Source organism: Phasianus colchicus, chromosome 1 (assembly GCF_987193195.1).
Source record: "Phasianus colchicus chromosome 1, bPhaCol1.hap1.1, whole genome shotgun sequence".
Classification (NCBI taxonomy): domain Eukaryota; kingdom Metazoa; phylum Chordata; class Aves; order Galliformes; family Phasianidae; genus Phasianus; species Phasianus colchicus.
This window is the reverse complement of record NC_143436.1, coordinates 196,920,943-196,940,823: the sequence shown is the minus strand read 5'-3', so window position 1 is coordinate 196,940,823 and position 19,881 is coordinate 196,920,943. Positions and strand designations below refer to the sequence as shown.

Sequence of the window (19,881 nt, the reverse complement as noted above, 5' to 3'; positions counted from 1 at the left end):
AGAGCTGGGCTGAAGCCAATGGGATGAGGTTTAATAAGACCAAATGCCGGGTCCTACACTTTGGCCACAGCAACCCCAAGCAACGCTACAGGCTTGGGGTGGAATGGCTTGAAGACTGTGTAGAGGAAATGGACCTGGGGGTGTTGGTTGACGCTCGGCTAAACATGAGCCAGCAGTGTGCCCGGGTGGCCAAGAAGGCCAATGGCATTCTGGCTTGTATCAGAAGCAGTGTGACCAGCAGGAGTAGGGAAGTAATTGTTCCCCTGTACTCAGCTCTGGTGAGGCCGCACCTTGAGTATTGTGTCCAGTTCTGGGCCCCTCACTGCAAGAAAGACATTGAGGCCCTGGAGCGTGTTCAAAGAAGGGCAACAAAGCTGGTGAGGGGTCTGGAGCACAGGCCTTATGAGGAGCGGCTGAGGGAGCTGGGATTGTTCAGTCTGGAGAAGAGGAGGCTCAGGGGAGACCTTATTGCTCTCTATAACTACCTGAAGGGAGGTTGTAGCGAGCTGGGGGTCGGCCTCTTCTCTCGTGTAACTGGTGATAGGACTAGAGGGAATGGTTTCAAGCTTCGCCAGGGAAGATTCAGGCTGGATATTAGGAAATACTACTTCTCTGAAAGGGTGGTCAGGCACTGGAATGGGCTGCCCAGGGAGGTGGTGGAGTCACCGACCCTGGAGGTGTTCAAAGAACGTTTGGATGTTGTGTTGAGGGATATGGTTTAATGAGAACCATTGGTGACAGGTGGATGGTTGGACTGGATGATCTTATAGGTCGTTTCCAACCTTAGTGATTCTGTGATTCTGTGATTCTGTAAAGTTAACCTTTGGGCAGTGCCAGCAGTGCTCTGGGCGTGGAGGTGACTCAACCTCTTCTTTCCAATGAGCCAACTAATTGCATTCCCATCCTCATTATGGATTTAGAATGAAAATGGGGCATTCCACAGCAGTGAAATCCCACAGGTTGAGATGGAGCCGTGCACTGCATTCACTGTGTCTGGACCTGGAGGCAAAGCCGTGGTCTGAGCCCAAGCACTGCACATATCCTCCACCTGCAGCAGTACCAGCACACAGCTCCAGGCACAGCACTGCATTCAGGAGAACCAGAGAGCGCCTGGGGCCCTCAGCTCATCTGTTCCCATTCCCTGCAGTGAACAGGGACACCCACAGCTCAGAGCCCCTGACCTTGGGTGTCTCTGCACACACAAATGCAGCTGAGTCGAACCGCTGAGCGACTATTGTGCTTATTTGCAGACCACAGAAATCTCATCTGTTCCAGCTCAGCGCCACTAACGACCTCCCCGGTGTCACTGCAGTGCGTGTATTTTCTGGATGCAATCTGTGCTTCTGCAATGCAGAGGTTCCTGTGCTACGGTGATCCTTCCACCAGATCTATGATGCTCAATCCCCCTGGGTTACACTGCGAGCAGGAGACTGCTTGGTACAGTGAGCACGTCAGCATTTTCCTCTCTGCATGTTTTATTGGCTCATTTGCTGCATCCCTGGCTGCAGTAACTCTTCTTTCTTCTTGTCCCTTCTTTTCTCTTTCTGGTTTTGGATCTCTCTGCATTCCCCAGCTCACTTCCCAGCCAGGTGCAGGGGAGCAGCAGGCAGCAAACGTCCTTCCAACCCTCCTGGTGTTTGTATGTAGTACGGTGGATCTGCAACTGGAGGTACAACTCTGCAGCTGCCTCTGCAGCATCACCCACTGCGCTGCAGTGAACGCTTCCACGAAAGACTGTTTCCATGAATAGAGCACTTCAGGGGGAAGAGATTTTCCTGGAGATCACAAGTGCTGATGCAATCGCCTGCACAGGCGTTGGCTGCGGGGTGTGAGCTGTGGCACAACACAGGGGAATGGGAAACTGCAGGAAGGAATGCAGAGCGAGCAGCAGGGCAGGACAGCGCTTTTGGAGGAGCATGAATGGATGTAAAGAGCAGAGATTCCTCTAAGGGAGAGGCTGCAGTAGCTCAGGGGAAAAGGATAGCAGGTGGGTTGGAAGACTGGAGATTAATCCAACACCGATGCATTGGGGCCAACAGTGCTGCATCCCTGCACCAAGCATCATTCAAACAGCATCACACAGCCGTGTGCTCAGCTGAGAGCCCACTGAAAGCCCAGACTTTATCTGATGGAACAACACCCACCTGTGGGACACTGAAGACAGCAGAGCCTGGCACTGGTGGTTGCACAGGAGAACAGCACTGAGTGCCATAGCACAACCAGTGAGTAAGGTGCGTGCTGCATGGGAAGGGCTCCTCACACAACAGCCAGTCAGCACCACGAAGGGACAACCACATGGGAGAGTTATTATCAATCGCTCCCCCCTTGATGCAGTGATCCTCACTGCATAAAGGCCATTAAGCAGTGATTTTGTGAACTCTGTTGCTGGCTCTCCGTTTCCGGCACTGTTTTGTTCCTCGTATGAATACCACCTCGAAGTGACACTGAGATTGCTTTAAGTATGTGGATAAAAAGCAAAAGATCTAAATTTCTGTGTAGAAGGGTAATAAACCAGAAAAGGTTACCCAGAAAAAACTCACGGGAAGGAAAAGAGGCTGCCCCCATCCAGACAGGGGTTCAGGAGCCATGGAGATGTGGCACTGAAGGATGTGGCGCAGTGGGAAGTACTGGTGGATGGATGGACTGGATGACCTTGGAGGTCCTTCCCAACCTTGGTGGCTCTATGACTCTACAAAGACATTCAGCAGTGCCTCGTATCGGGGCAACGCCGGGGATTTAGTTCCACTTTTTTATTATTCAACTTTTTATACATAATAAATACAAACTTTTTACAGCCGATAGAAAGAAAGCATTTGCACCGATGCTTTCAGTGTACTGACACTGTACACGATGAGACGTCGAATACATGCCCTGTATGAAGAAATCATAGTTAAAAGGAGGCATATTTGTACAACTTTTTCCTCTTTTTTTTTTTTTTTCCTTTTTTAAATAAAATTAGCAGCTCTTGCAGAAAATATTTTAAAATACAACTAAAGAGACTTTAAATAACACTTTTCTGAAGTCTGAAAGTCCGCGTATGGAGGACACACAGAAAACAACTGGCCGAAGGGATGGAAGGTGGGCACTATGGCAATACTTGCTTTTCTTCTGCGTTGTGAAGCTTTCGACGTTTTTGCAAACAGTTAAATCTTAATAAAAACATTTTTTTTTTATTCTTTAAACTTAAGAACAAGTTTGATAAACACGTAAAAAGACCTCAAACAGATCAACAGGACAAAGAGGTGCGAAAGAATAAGACTTCATTGGACAGTCAGCGGTTCCAGAACCCACCAAGGAGCTCTCTTCTCCCAGTGGCCGCTGGGGAAGGAGATGGGCAGAGCTGGAGATGCAGCCCAGGTGGGGCTCACAGGAGGTGCACAGTTGATGTGAAAATCTGGTTGGATGGTTGTTGTGAATGCAGCCTCAAAGAGTAGCCCTTGGAACTCAACTAAAGGCAGAACTGTTACTGGCATAGAAAAAAAAAACGAACATGTAAAGAGTGCATTTCATAGAATTCACAGAAGGGAAAACAGCCTTGTGATGCCTGGAGCTTTCATCTGATGGGTGCTGCTCTTCCAACAACAGTTCACTGCTCACAGATGAAGAACAACCTGCTTTCATCTGCTCCTCCCCTCTCCTCTGACCATTTCTCCCATTTTCTTTTGAACAACAACAAAACCGAGTTTCCTTTCCAGAGGTTTAAAAGTCATTTTGATATCCCCTCTATTTGTTGTGAGAGAGGAATTTGGGACCGCAGCCCCAGCAGCAGCCTGGAGGTCTGCAGACAGCAGGGAACTCTGCAGCTGTGTGAGGCTCCTTATGGGGCTCAATGCTACAGAGCCATCCAGTGCAGAACCTAAACATGGCAGGTACGTACACGACATGTAACCTAACTCCAGCCAGGTGGTTTGGTGACAGAGATACACTGCTAACGTGGGATAATAAAGCACGCGGCGATAACTGGGATAAGAGCGAGCCAAACACTTAAAAAACAAAACCCCCAAAATCTGTTAAGGAAAGAAAAAAAAAAAAAAGAAGCTCAATTTCCAGATCTAGACAAAAATCTCACTTCTCTACCGGTTGGTTTATGCTATGGAACAAGATGTTGCTACTAATTCAGCACCTCCATATTAGATACTCTATTACTAAATGTACTGCATAAATATTAATACAAAGAACATTTAGTTCTGCTTAACTGTTAATTATTGAAGAGGTGTGCATTAATGTAATTAATGCTGTATGATCTGCATCACTTTTCCTTACCTATAAGATTATTTTCCTGTTTCTTCCTTCCGCGAGGGCATTAAAGAGGAGCCAGCCTCTCCTTACACTCATTTTTCAGTTCCCTTTTTCACTCCGTTAGATCTGATTAATACCTAATCAGACAAGCAATGCTACTTGAAGAATTGACAATCTTTAACACACATTCCTATGGCAACAGTAATATACTGTACTAACGCACGTGATGGAAGGGCGCTGTGACTAGGCTGCAGCAGGAGGCTCCTTCTCAGCCTCCGTATAAAAATGACCATCTTCAGCCAAGAGAGAAACCTGCTCGGTGCCGATCCTCCGCTCGCTGCTCGGCCCGCCTGGCTTTGTGCTAAGAGAGGAAGAATGATGTATAGAAAGCAAAACAAAACAAAACAAAAAAAGGCACAACATATTCATGACCGTGGGAAGGAGTCCGCCGTGTCACCGTCCCAAAAATCCTCCCTATCTCTTGCTCTATTCGAAGTCTTCATCATGCAAAGGTGCCTAAAAACGAGACCGACCAAATCCCGGGTTTGGTCTTGATTGTAGCACTACTATGGAATGAGTCCAACCGTTACACCAGAGTGATTTCCACGTCCTCAATCTTCTCTGTCGGCCGGCGGTGGTGCTGCTGCGTTGGGGGTGGAGGAGCTGCTCGCACCTGCAACAGCCAGAACCACCACAAAACTCAGCATTTCTGAGCTCACACAGAGGTGCAGCCCTGTGCTCATCCCTTGACTTGATGCCAACATGCAGACCGTGGATGGAAGATGAACAGGGTGGGGGAAAAGCCCACCCCCTCCACCTGCACCAATGGACTTTGTGGTGCTCAGCCACAGGGTGGGCTTCGGACACCACACCTGTACCTTACATGGGCTGGCAGTGGCAGGAATGCCTTGAGGAACACAAGCAGCTTACTCATATTTAATCAACTGCTGACCTCAATGGCATATACCTGAAATCTAGAGCTATTTTTATACTCTGCCACATCAGTACCTTTCTCACTGCTTCTGATGGAGCGCTAAGATAAGCCTTAGCAATGCCTCGTGGAGGACTATTATCACATGTTTTCAGAATGCACCATAGCGACTTGCTATGAAAAACATGAATTGTGAGCATGAACACCACAACATCACAAAAAAATTCACAATGTTTTCAAAACATATGTATTTAAAATGCAGCACTGAGAAATCCTTTAAATTAAGACACGCGACTGTTGTAGTATCTTGAAAAGACACAAAGTAAATACAAATCTACAAAACGAAAGAGCTGAATCAGTCATTTCACCAGAGAGGGAGATAACTTCCAACTCCTCTGTTCTACCCTTCAATATTTAATGATGAAGCGATGTATCTGCCTTGTGTATCTCAGTGAATAAAGCTAACTCGCTGACTGATGGAATATTCAGAATAGAGTTCTGAATATTCATTCATTCAAAACAAAGCTTCTGCTGCAATTTCATTCATTAAAAATGCTAGGAGAATACAAACATTACATCTTAGTGCAGTGTGGTGTAGGACTTTGAAAGTGATTAATTCAGAGTTAATCCTAGCAGATGGACTTTGCAAGACCGAAGTGATGAAATGTTGCCCTTCCTTTTCTGGAAAGATGTCCCCAGCTAGGCAGCAAAGGCAGCACAAAAGATCGGGGACATCACTCTTAAGCAGTTTTAATTCAAAATCCTTAAATCAATCTGCAAATAAATGTAACCCCAAAATATAACTGCGTGTGATGTCCAACTGCAGCCAGCACATGGTGTGGCTGGGATCTCAGCCTCTGGAAAAAAAGCAATGGTACAAATCATATGATTAAACTGTTCTGACACTTATTCCCCAGCTCTTCTGTCGTTCTGCACAGCAGTAATACGTGTGGCAACAACAGAAGTAATCTCCCAAAGCCTGCTGTAAGTTTATTGACTAACGCCTACAGAAGAGATGTAAAATCCTCCTCCCAGGTTAGATTTCACCATCCATGAAAAGAGGCATGAAGGTATTACAACCATAAAGGCAGATCCAGAAGGGCAGCTTAGATAAAAAGGGGACAGATAAGACTCAAGGTCACCTGTAAACCCAGCCAGGACTTACTGTTTGAACAAGAGCAGCTTTGTTTTGTTCCGGTGCCCACTTATCTCAAATAGCTCTTGCGTCCCATAGCTTTCTCACACATCTACAGTATTATCAAAGGGGTGTGGACAGACCTTTCCTCACACCATTCTTCTGTGACACTGTATTACTACAGGCAGCAATGGGATTAGCAGAACACCGAGAGCCAAACGAGCAGGTGCTGAACCCCAGGCCACAGGAATTGCAGTGCTCTGAGAGCCCCTGCCCCCATCTCCCCAGGCTGGTGATACAAACTGGCTGTATCACCCCACAGCATCAACAAAAACCCAGTTTTGAAACTTACAGGTCGCAGTTTGCCGTATGAAGTTTCAGGAGGAAGTCGTGGAGGCTGTGAGAACCCAGGGGACTCTGAGCTGAAGCTGTTTTCTGAAAGGGTTAAGCAACAGCAAATCAGTGCTGAGTGATGGCTACGTACCAGAATGTGAACAGAGCACTCCTCAGTACGTTTTCTTCTCTTGCTCAGATTGGACTCAGGGAGACCTTACATCTCTCTCAAACTCCTGAAAGGAGGTTGTAGTGAGGGGGGGGTCGGCCTCTGCTCCCAGGTAACAATGATGAGAGGTGAAGGCCTCATGCCAGTGGAGGGTCAGGTTGGATATTAGGGAAAATTCCTTCTCCAAAAGAGCAGTCAGGCACTGGCACAGCTGCCAGGGAGTGTGGGGATGTTCCAGAGCTGTGGGGATGTGGCACTGAGGGATCTGGGTAGTGGGCACGGTGGGGTGAGGTGGGGGTGGGGATCTGAGAGGTCTTTTCCAACCTTAATGATTCCACGATTCATGACACACTATGAGCTGACTCTGAAGGGGTATTGTGCAGAGTATTTTAAAGTTTTCTTTGCTAGTGGTATATATTACAATACAAGCAGTGTTTACACAACATTGGTGACCTTCAGAAGTCCCATTTTTGTCTCTGAGTGTGGCTTAGAAACACAGAATGGCTGAGGCTGGAAGGTGACTGTCCAACTGCTGAGCCCAAAGCAGGCTCCACCACAGCACGCAGTCTGGGACCACATCCTGTTGTTTTCTGAGCATCTTTGAGGATGAAGACTTCATAGTCTTTCTGGGTAACCTGCTCCAATGTTTGATCACCTTCGCAATAAAAATACAAAGCAAAATCTTTGTGTGGCATTTTCAGTATTTTAGATTTTCCTGTTACTTTTTGTCCTTTCACTCCTGAGAGGAGTATGACTCCACCTCTTTCATCTATTTAACAGAATCCTAGAATGTTCTGATTTGGAAGGGACCTTTAATGGTCATCCTGTCCAACTCCTTGCAACAAACTGATAGATCAGGAGGTTGTGGATACCCCATCCCTGCAGGCATTCAAGGCCAGGCTGGATGTGGCTCTGGGCAGCCTGGTCTGCTGGTTGGAGACCCTGCACATAGCAGGGGGTTGGAACTGGATGATCGTTGTGCTCCTTTGCAACCCAGGCCATTCTATCATTCTACGATTCTGTGATCAGCTTCCTCCCACAGTGTTCTCCTGAGGCTGAACAATGCCAGCTCTCAGCCTTCCTCTGTATGACAGATCCCTGTGCTGGGCTTGGCCACCATGTCAATGTGTCCTACCGAGAAGTGAGTGCTGGGCAGAGGAGGCTGCATTGTTCTGAGCAGAGGAGAAGGATCACCTCCAGTCTGCTGGCTACCCTTCCTACTGCAGCCCAGGAAATGCTTCTTTTACTATCACAACACTCACCATTAGTCGATGGCGACCTGGGGAAGTACTGGGAGCCTCTTTTGTCCGGGCTGTGGAAGGGGCTGGTGGGAGGCTGGTCGTACAGTGGCAGCGGTGGAAGGGTGTGATTCGGCTTTGGGGTGGGGGACACCTGGTAATGGAGAGAGGTGCTGCTGAAAACCCAGCTCCTTACACACACCAAGCCATGGGAAGCCCTCTGAGGCAATAGTATGCCTGGAACTTTTGTCTAGAGAAAAACTATCTGTTAGAAGTACCACGGTCCATTTGGGAAGGGAAATGCAAAATGGCCATCCTTAACTCTAACCCAAAAGAGTAACCCTTCACACTGACTCAAATGGTAACCCTTTTACCCTAAATTAAAATGGTAACCTTTAACCTTAACCCTAACTCAAATGGGTAACCCTTAACTCTAACTCAAAGGAGTAACCTTTAACCCTACCCCAAAGGGGTAATCCTTAATCCTAACCCAAAAGGGTGACCTTTAATCCTTAACCCTAATTCAAATGGCAACCCTTAACTCTAACCCAAATGGGTAACCCTTAACCCTAAGCCAAAAGGGTAACTCTTAGCCCCTAACCCACAGTGAGTGAGTGCAGTGTCTGCCAAGCGAGCACTGTGAATGTCTCTCTGGTTACCACCAACAGGCCCAAGACAACTTAAGAGAAGCAAAGCTTAGTCAGAGCAGAGAAGCTCTGAGCATGTCCAGGAATGCAGATGAATATACTCCTCATTTTTCATGGTCTCAAAGAATAAAAATAGCGGGACAATGTCAGTAGGACATGTGGAAGCCCAATGTCCAGCACCACAGATAGAGATGAGAATGTGTCTGATTTTCTAATGAAATGCAAGGTTACAGAACTGCAAGGCAATAAACGCATGTGTCAAAAATGACTGTACGACAACATCTGCAGTGTCCTACCTCCCTGAAGTTGAGAAGACACAGACCAGATTTAAGTATGAAAACACTACATCAGGGCTATGGGAGCTCCTCAATTCTCTTTTTGCTGGGTTCTGTTTGATGTTTCAGTCTGTGCCACGAATTCATTACAAGAAGCAGACAGAATTTTCTCCTTGGCTCATTTCCTTTCCGCTCAAATACTTTCCTTTATTCACAAATGTGTTACGTTTGCCAAAACACATCAGTTGCTAATTATTAGGCTGGGTAAGAAGCTAAAAGGTAAGCACTCTTTGTTTTTGTCTTTTTTTAATTGGTTGCTTTTTATCTGCTGAAGAAACGGCAGATCTTTCCAGTCCTGCAAAGTCTCCCACTTTGGTTGATATCTGTATCATATTTTCGTAACATACAGTACATGAGCAGCCAAAGAAAAAGCTCCAGATTGCCAACGTTCATCTGGGAGTGAAAAGGGTTGGTGTGTAGAAGTTGGGTTTCCTACAGGAAAATGCCCCAACCAACACCTCCTGTCCTCACATACCTGAATATCTCCAATCCACTGAGTCTCTCCATTTTCTGAGGCTGTCAGTTCTTCAACTAACACCGATGGGAACACCCCAACACGCCCATTGAATTCTCCTTCCCAAAAGCCATCATCATCCTGATTCTCCTTGTTCAAGATGCGGATGATGGCTCCTTCTGGGAAGGACAGCTCGTCGTCTGTCTGCCCCTCATAGTCGTAAAGTGCTTTCACAAAACAGACTGAGGAATGGAAAAAGAAAGAAAAAAAAGAAGGGTAATCAGCATCAGCCTGAGAAAGAAAAGCCAACAAGTATGATATACAAAATTGCTGAGTCAAACTACTTTAGTTTTCTCTAATTTTAGTTAACGTTAATCGCAACTCTATGGGCTAGCCAAGTAAATTGTTATACTGATTCTTGCAATTAGAGAGATGGTTATAAAGAACAGACAAAGGTCAAAAATAAGAAACTCTCACATCCAAATCTGACATGCAGAAGGCACTGAAGAGCAAGCTTTACTCACTATTTCCTTCTCAATGAACACTCACCACTGGAATCTCCATTCAGGCTGCCCGACACCAGGTCAGCCTCTGTGGAATTGTTGGAGGTGTGTGACCGACTGTCCAGTGCAGCAAGGGACTGCAGCATGCTCAGCAGGCTACTGGATGTTGGGAACTGCAGGTACTTCTCAGGGACATAGCCCACCTGGCCAGCTTTATTCCGTGCCTGCAGATCAAGGACACCAAAGGAGCTCAGCTCTACCCTACACTACTCCGAGCTTCTGTCCCACAGCCCAATTTCTAAAAAGTAATAGTGAAAACAGCCTCAGAAAAAGCAATACCTTTACCCAGTCTTCCATATCTCCATCTTCAATCACCTCCAATACCTCGTGTTCCTCTATGGTCAATTCATCTGGCTGAGAAGCCTGAAAAACATAACAGGAAAAAGAGAAAACGAAAGCATTTTCTTATGATGTGACATACTTGAAACTTGAGGGTTCTTCTGACTGCTTTCTTCACTTGAGAGGACTGATGGAAGCAGCTCAGATACCACCCAGCCTATTGAGCCCTATTTACCCTGGTAGCCCTCATTACTCCATCCTCTGCCTGCAGCTGCCTTTGGTAACAAAGAGCTGTGATTCACAACAGCCCCAGCAGCACTAGCAGAGGTAAAGAGCACAAATGTGGCTTTTCAGCAAAGCTGTAACTCAGTGTTCCAGGACAAGGAGCCAGGCAGGGCTGTTTTGCATGCTTCAGCTTCACACAGACGGTGGGTTCTGCACTACAAATCCATATTTCTCACAACTACTTATCAGTTGCAGCTCTTGTGTGCTCACTGTGCTATTTGTTTTTCCAATCAGACAGAAATTTTAGAGAAAAAAATATCACAAACCTTATAGGAATAAACGACTTTGCAGGTGAGAGGGTAATTTCTAAGAGTACCAGAAGGACTAGAACTGCTGTCATCAAAAACATCCATGCTGTCCTCAAACTCTTCACCTTCTTCCTTCTCTGCATCAGCATTAATCTATTAAAAGCAAGGACGTTCATCAAATTAAATGTGAAGTCAAAGCAGACGTCAAAACAAAAATAAATGAAGCAATAATAAAATGAGCCAAGCAACATTTTGCATTTGTTGCCCTCCCTGTGCATGGTCTATATCATAGAATCATGGGATCACTAAGGTTGGAACACCAAGTCCAATCTGTCCCAGCTGACATCCACATGACACACTGTGGAATAAGGGTATCGTGTCCATGAAGAGCTGGTTGTGAAACATCTGCTCCGAGTGTGCTAACATGAGAAGGAAGACCAAAATGCCTCTTCTAATATATTTTGGTTGTCTGTCCTTGGAGATGCAGAGACCTTGAACCACCCCAGGTCTGACCTGGATGTACAACTTTGAGGAGCAGAAAAAAAGATGCCGAAAAGTCATGAGAATTCCCTACAGAAGGGTCTGCAGGAGCCCAGAAAGGCCTCCACTGCTGATTCTGCAATCTACACTCTGTTCCATGAACCAGCAACCCAACGGCTGGAAGATGCTACAGCCCTTCACACTTTGAAATATCCACTTCCATGAACCAACTGTGAACTGTGGATTGTGGATGCCCCATCCCTGCAGGCCAGGGATGCCCCAGGTCCCTGAAGGCCAGGCTGGATGTGGCTCTGGGCAGCCTGGTCTGCTGGTTGGCGACCCTGCATACAGCAGGGGGTTGGAACTAGATGAGCATTGTGCTCTTTTGCAATCCAGGCCATTCTATGAACTTTTTGGCTCTGCAGTGCTGCACTTCTACTGTAGAAATGTTTCTTAGAACTGGGCAGTTGGAAGTCACGTTGAAGGCAAAACAAAGCACAAACTCCATAAAAACATCATTCTCTCCTTCTTTTTAAATGAATTCCATATTTACAATGCATTTGATGTCCTGCAAGCAGCACAAAGGTCTCTCAATTACATTACCTGTAACAGCAGCACTGTATTTTCCAGATGACACTGAAATTCAAAATGATAATCAACTTCTTGGGGGGCTGTTAAGAGCAGGAAAAAAAAAAGAATTCCTGTCCAAGATTTTACATTTCATCGTTCTATTGGAAGGTCAACCAACTGGACGGGTAAGGAGATACAGCTCCTTCTGAGTTTTGTACCATACAGAGGGACCAAGCCATCAGGGCTGCCTTCCTCGCCTCCATTGCTTAATTGAAAATACACTGAGAGCACAAACTGTGACACAAGGACAGCCAAGAGCTGCCTCTGGAACAATAACTGCTGCCTGCTTGCTCTTCAAGGCTGAAGTGAAAGTATTGCTTGTCTCCAGCCACAGTATTTCAACAATAATTGCACCCAATGTAATTTCTGTAGCAGTTCTAAGAATTCCATCTACAGCTCGTCCTTGCCTGGCCTGCCAAGGTCAACTGCAGTACCTTCTTACACATAGGAGCTTATGTAAGTGTAGAAGGGGAATGGAAGAGTCAGCCTGTAACCTCCCATGCTGATGGTAGGGGGATGGCATTGGCTGCAGTGCAGAGGGATGGGAGCCCAATGTGCCCAGAAGGAGCTGGAAGAGGTGGAGAAAAGGGAGAAGAAAGGAAAAACTGCTACTACACACCATTAGCACCCTATCACAAATATCACAGAACTCATATAAAATCTCAAACAGGGCAGTGAGGCCCAGAGCTGTGCTGCCCCATGCCTGGAGGTGCCCACGGCCATGGATGGGACCCTGGGCAGCCTGAGCTGCAGTTAGGTATTTAGCACACCTCCAATCACAGAATGGATTGGAGGTGTCCCCCTCTGGTTGGAGGGGACCTTGAAGGTCATTCATCCTCCCATCCAACCCCCACAGCTCAGGCTGCCCAGGGCCCACCCTCGGCTTCAGGCACCTGCAGGGATGGGCACCCACATCTCTGGGCAGCATTGCCAGAGCCTCACTGCCCTCTGAGTGAAGAACTTCCTCCTCACATTCAACCTAAATCTCCCCTCTTTTATTTTAAAGCCACTCTCCCTTGTCCTATCACTGTCAGACCATGTATAAAGTCGCTCCCCCTCTGCTTGGAAGCTCCCTTTAAGTACTGGGAGGGGATGGGGCCATACCAGGTGTGCAGAGCCGTTGTTGGTCACTGAGGGCAGGCTGGCCCAGCGCTCGTTTTCCAGCTCCTCCATCACCTGGTTCATTGCACTTTTTAGCCACGTATCCACGGAGACCCCGATCTGCTTCAGGAGATCGAGACGGGCTTCTGCTTTCAGCTTAATGATCTGCAGAAACAGAAGGGTGAGAATCAGAAATCTCTCAGGATGACATTTCATTCCTTGCCCCAGATCACACGCTCTCGTTTTATTAAGGGCAGATAACAGCAGGACAAGGGGAAATGGTTTGAAGTTGAAGGAGGGAAGACTGAGGTTGGATGTCAGGGGGAAGATTTTTGCTATGAGAGTGGTGAGGTGCTGGAACAGCTGCCCAGAGAGGCTGTGGATGCCCCGTCCATCCCTGGAGGTGCTCAAGGCCAGGTTGGATGGGGCCCTGGGCAGCCTGGGCTGCTATGAAACGTGGAGGTTGGTGGCTCTGAGTGTGGGAGGGGGTTGGAGCTTCATGATCCTTGAGGTCCCTTCCAACCCAGGCCATTCTATGCTTCCGTGATTCCAGGATGGAGAACCATTTCCCATGGGAAAGCCAGGAGAGGTTTCCATTTCTGCATGCGACCAGCCTTTAGGTCAATGGTTAACATCTATGTAAATAATGGTCACAGAAGCAAGAAATTGTGAAGAAAAAAGATATATTAATCTTCACCACTCTGCTTTGATCAAGATTCTCATTTAAGAAGTTCAGGGATTGATCCACCAACCAACACGCACACTTAGAAGCCAAAACCTTGCAAGCTCTGACTCAAATTCTGTAAATATTTACAAAAGCAGTGCCTATGGAGGTTCTGAAAGAAAAAGGCTTAGGTGGCCTTAGGGTTTTAGGATGAGTGAAACAGGCATTTCTGTTGATCCTAGAAAGGCAACACTTGATGTTTTCCCTTTTGCCCTTATTTATACTATGGTTTGTAGATTTTAAAGCTGTAAAAACATGGGAAACAATAACTTTAAATTAATAATTAACCTTTCCTTTGGGAAAAAACATTGTTTCTAGGAATGCTTATCCAACAGAGAAGTGGATTTCACAGTAAATGAAGCTGCACAGACACACTTCTAAACCAAAAGCATTAGCAGAGAAGAGTCACACCAAAAAGCTGAAGCTGGGGATGCCAGTCTCTGCATGTAAACACAACTCTTGTCTGTTAACTGGAACAAAACCCCTTCGTTACCACTTGTGCTTTGAGAGAAGGTGATGGGGAACTCCATAGTACCAAATGAAAATGAGCACAGCTCCTGCCCCATATGGATGCTCTCTATTACCCAAATCCCAGAGGAACAACGGCCAGCAATAGAGATGGGTGGATGGATGGATGGATAAATAGATAGATGGATGGATGGGTGGATGGATAAATGGATGGATGGATGGATAAATAGATAGATGGGTGGATGGATGGATGGACGGATGGGTGGGTGGATAAACAGGTAGATGGGTGGATGGATGGATGGATGGATGGATGGATGGATGGATGGATGGATGGATGGAAAAATAGATGGATGGATGGGTGGATGGATGGATAAATAGATAGATGGATGGATGGGTGGATGGGTGAATGGATGGATGGATGGATAAATAGACGGGTGAATGGATGGATGGATGGATGGATGGATGGATAAATGGATGGATGGATGGATGGATGAGTGGGTGGATGAGTAGGTGGATGGATGGATGAACAGATGGATAAATGATAAACGGATGGATGGATAAATGGATGGAAGGATGGATGGTTGGATGGATGGATAATGGATGGATGGATGGATGGTTAAATGGATGGTTGGATGGATGGATAAATGGATGGATGGACAGATGAATGAATGTATAGATGGATAATGGATGGACGGATGGATGGACGGACGATGGCTGGATATCATCCTGGGGCAAAGTAGCCACTCCCAATTTGTCTTTATGTTCTGGTGCTGTATTACGGCGTGAAGACTTTTTGTGTGCCCTCAGCACAAGTTGCACAGAACTGCTCAGCCTGCTTGTTATGCTGTTTTACCTTGTTATGCAATTTCCAATTAGCTCAAGTTACGCAACAAACATTAGTCTATGCATGCTGTAAACATTTGTATCTCCTATTAGCTCTCAGCCCGCTGTAAACCATGTTGTTTGTACCAACTTGTTAGCTAAAATAAACAAGCTGCTCCAAGCTCCCTGGTTGTACTTGCTAAGAGTTTTAAGTCAAGATATGCAGTAAATGCAGTCGAGCTCCCTCCCTCTATTTACACACAGTACACTTAATATTCAACAAATGCTTGTTCCAAACCACAAATGTTTTGAGTTCCATTCCATTGCAGACAAACCATAGAAGTGCTTAAAGCGTTAGGTCAGGTCTGCACTTGAAAGACGTATAACACTATTTACAAGCAAATGCATGTATTTTTTTTTTTCTTCCCCTAAATGATTGTAGGATTGTATCCTGGTAGACCAGGGCTAACAGCTTCCTACCTATGCGTGTATATTAAAAAAAAATAAATGCCAGACAGTAATATAACCTTATTCTGCTCCTTGTGCAGGAACAGCCACATATTTAAAGACACGACCACTTCATTCAAACATCTATGCCCAAACTGGCTGTGGCAAACTACTATTATGATGATGCCAGAAGCTGGAACTGCAGCTAATCCCACCATGCAAAGACCCACCTTGCACAAAGGGCACAGCTCCAGCTTGCTCCATCTTCTCTTTTGGTTTTGGTGTGGGAATGGAGCCAGAAAGCCACGCACCAGCACTGAAGACAGGGGATGCTTACAGAAAATCACCAAGGACTGACTGACCTCTGCCAACAGGAACTTGCAGACTTGAAAATATGTTTAACCAAGCGAGCGTTGACATTTCCCACAACACAAAGTGTCTCCAGGAAGGCAGCTTAGCTCCGAAAGCACTGGAATGCTGAAACCCAGCAGTCACTGCAAGAGCTGGACGCTGCCCAGATTGCATTGTTATTAAGCTTCACTGCAGGACAGATATTTTCCTACTTAATAGTGAGATTGCTATTTACTGTTGCTATTTACCAATTACTATTTAATAGCTGAGGTCTGGAATTTCATTATGTTCATTTAGAACTGTCAGCCACCCACAAAGCTTATGAACAGGGTTTGGGTGGTTCCCACTTCTCTCTGCTCTCCTTCTGCCTCAGCTGATGGCACGTTATAAGATGAAAGGAACAAAAAGTTTACAAAAATATCAATGTTGTTATCTGTTTCTCACATACCTACCCTTGCTCTACATGGAAGAAGAGCTTTGTTTATTTACTGTTCCAGTCTTAATTAAAAGAAGTCTTTAAACCTACAGCTTGCACGAGATGAAGATAAACAACTGCTTTGGAAATCATGGCAACCAAACCCAGCAAGAATATATTACATTGCTCTTTTCTGTGCCCAGAAAGAAAAAGGGCTATAAGAAACCGAGTGCCCTTTACATCCCACAAACAGCTTGGTTACAAGTCCTTTGAATGGATTATAAAAATGTTGGGGTAACAAGCAAACACAGAAATCCAGCCAAGCCAATCGAATGCAGTCCTTCCAGCACTCTGGTTTGTGACTGTTGGCTCAATTTTGAATGGAGCTTCCTAGAAGTAAAGTTGCTTTATTTCCCATCACTTTTCAGGAGGCAGAATAACATCATGACCCATGAGCAAGGCCACAGCCCAGGGTGCTCCCTTCCTGCTGTCACAAGACAGGATTAATTTTTTTAGGTACGGGCTATACTTACAGGTATTTAAATTGGATGAAATTAGGATTATAAATGGACCTAAACAATCCTTCATGAAAAAACGTTTGATATAACTGCAGTATTTTTCTATTGGCAAGGATGAAATCATTAGCAAGTTGGATACTCTCATCTGGCAAATTGTTTTAGCCAGGAAGGAAAATCCATGGAAAGGTTTTGGCTAAAAAAGATATCATCTTTATTATTTTTCCCTGTTAGAGAAACTTATGTTCAAATGCTAGTTTGAATTAAAAAGGTATGAAGTTCAACCATTCTTTTAATGGGAACCAGTGTATCACTTAAATTCTGGGCCACCAGAACTGTATGCCCTGTGTAGGTGGAAGTAACTAAGAGTACAGTAAAAGTAAGTTCTGGAATGGCAGTAATTTCTCAAAACCAAGCATCAGCCTTCCCCTGCAAATGGGTTTTAAGCCATAGCCCAGTGCTGGTAAAGTTGCGATGCTCAAGCAAATCCAAGAAACCAAACCCAAGAATGCAAGGAATGAAACTTTCACAGCCACGCTGCCCTAAAAGATGTCTGGGGTGGAAAGGCAGCCACGCCAACACCACCCCACTCCACAACATCCCCATCCAGCAAAGCTCAGCCAAAATTGGGATCCCTGCAGCACAACGTAGAGCTCTGCCCTGCAGAGCTGGAACTGGAGGATCTCTGATGTCCTTCCAACCCACGTCGTTCTGAGCATACAGCATCCATCTGCAGCTCTGTAAGCAGCACCACATGGTGCCAGAGACCCAGGGAACCCGGTAAGCATGCTGTTGTTCCTCCTCCAGCCTTTCATCTCCTATGCCTTTGCCACAGCCCAAAGCTTGCACTGGCTCCTTGTGAATCCTGGCTGCTGCAGCCCCTGGCCCCCTGAATTCACCCCAAACCACTATTTCTGGTGGGCCAGCCTGGGAATGAACTAACAACTGGCCACGCTCCATCCCAACACTGAGCCTTCCTGAAGCAGAAGGACGAGTGAGGAGTTTTGACATATTACAACAGTTAATTTCTATGCTCACTATCGTGCCTGGCTGCATACAGCCAAACCAAGAGAGGCTGCTGGGCTGAAACAAGCAGGAAATGAAACACGGATCACACGTCGTGGGAGAGGATGGCTGGGTTAATGAGGTGGGGTGAAGCTGGGCATGGAGGGAGCCCACCCAGCAGCCCCAGCTTCAGCAAGAGGCTGGTTTTCTCTGAGCTCCAATACATAAAAACATGATTGCAAAGCTGGGAAAAGAGGTGGTGGGAAAGAGGAATGGAGAAGGAGGTGAGAGAGAGAGAAGCGTGTGGGATTTTGTTGGGGTCAAGGAGGTAGCTGAGCTGAATGGAAATTATCCAAATTCTGTAAGTCATATTGTGCACATAAAATGCCTGCACACAAACCTTTAACACATTTCTCTGCATTTCTGCTACAAATACCAGAATGTTTTTCATAGTCAGAAGATTCAGAGACTTCCCTCAAGAGGAACAGAGAGAGCCTCCAATGCACACCTTGTGCTCGAGCACACAGACCCAGGAAACAGGCAGTGTGGATGTCCTCAGAGCCTGGACTGATCTCTGATCCTGGTACCAAGCAGGTCTCTCTGAGTTGGAGTCCTACAGCAGTTATTTCTCATCTTGGCCAACCTGACCTCCTTCTAGGATCCAGTGATCCACCTGGTGGATGAGGGAAAGGCTGTTGATGTAGACTACCTTGAATTCAGCAAAGCCTTTGGCACTACATCCCACAGAATTCTCCCAGCAAAGCAGCAGCCCATGGCTGGCACAGGTGCACTCTTTGCTGGGTGAAGAACTAGCTGAGGGCTGGGCCCAGAGAGTGCAGGTGAATGGAGTCACATCCAGCTGGCAGACGGTCACCAGTGGGCTTCCCCAGGGGTCGGTGCTGGGGCCTGTCCTGTTCAGTGTCTTTATTTACCTGCATGAGGGCACTGAGTGCACCCTCAGTACGTTTGCAGATGACACCAGGTTGGCTGGAAGTGTTGATCTGCCTGAGGGTAGCGAGGACCTACAGAGAGATCTGGACAGGCTGGATAGCTGGGCTGAAGCCAATGGGATGAGGTTCAACAAGGATGAGGTCCTGCACTTTGGCCACAACAACCCCAGGCAACGCTACAGGCTTGGGGACGAGTGGCTGAAGGCTGTGTAGAGGAAACAGACCTGAGGAATCCAGGAATCTTACAAAAATATTGTGCCATACATTTGCAAGGCCAGCATTCCCAACCCAGGGATGTCAGGAGCGGCCGTGGTTCAGATCTGCCCAGCTCAGCACCATGCAGTGCTCATCTCATGCCGGGAGAGCAATCTGCTTACCCAGCACAGCCTTCCCAAACATATGTTTCCTGGGAAGAGCCGGAGGTGGCAGCATGTGACATTTCACAAATGGAGCTTCTTTTCCTGTTGGTAGCTTTACTCTTTTCCACCTTTCCAGCGAAGCACACAGAATGAGATTTTCTCACATTTCCTATGAGCAGAGAATAACAGACCACGCGGAAAGGTTCAACTGAGATGCTGGAGAAGGTACACAGCACACGATTAACAGATGAGATCCTCAGATAGAACAGGAGCACAGCCAGCAACACCACTGTTATCACAGCACAGGCATAAATATTCATGGCCAGCTACAAGGGGAGACGACAGCAGCCCTCAGTCCACAATTAGAAACGAACCTAAGCTTTTGAACTAATCAAACGAGGTAAACAGCACCATAATGAGTCTTAATCAAATGTTATCTGCTACAAACACTCTCTTGAGGGTCGTAGATATCCTAATTACGAGACAAAATGCATCCCCATATAATTAAGTGGAAATTGGATTAATTGCTGCGGAGGCCCCAAGACCTTCCTAGAGAGAAGACCTCAGCACAGATGGGATATCTCCCAGCATCACTGAGAGAAAATATTTCAGCCCTGAGACCGTCTGCACTACTCACACCAGGCAAGGAAAGTGCTGGGATCTTCAGTGTGAGAGAGATCTGAGATGAATAGGATTGGAGTAACTCCGCCTCAGGGCCTGGGATGCAGGCTGAAGAAACAACTATGGAAGCTGAAAAG

General features: G+C 46.4%; 1 protein-coding gene across 2 annotated transcripts in view; it reads right to left on the bottom strand.

The window, feature by feature from the left end:
• Positions 1-833: 833 nt before the first annotated feature.
• The window catches only part of FCHSD2 (FCH and double SH3 domains 2), a 126,762-nt gene continuing 107,714 nt past the window's right edge, over positions 834-19,881 (bottom strand). For both annotated transcript variants that reach the window (XM_031606098.2, XM_031606100.2), the window contains 8 exons: positions 13,071-13,232; positions 10,875-11,009; positions 10,324-10,407; positions 10,031-10,208; positions 9,503-9,723; positions 8,070-8,199; positions 6,658-6,740; positions 834-4,912 (listed from right to left, as the gene is read on the bottom strand). In XM_031606098.2, coding sequence (XP_031461958.1) covers positions 4,826-4,912; positions 6,658-6,740; positions 8,070-8,199; positions 9,503-9,723; positions 10,031-10,208; positions 10,324-10,407; positions 10,875-11,009; positions 13,071-13,232 — 1,080 coding nt within the window. In that variant the 3' untranslated portion in view covers positions 834-4,825. The remainder of the gene's footprint in view (positions 4,913-6,657; positions 6,741-8,069; positions 8,200-9,502; positions 9,724-10,030; positions 10,209-10,323; positions 10,408-10,874; positions 11,010-13,070; positions 13,233-19,881) is intronic.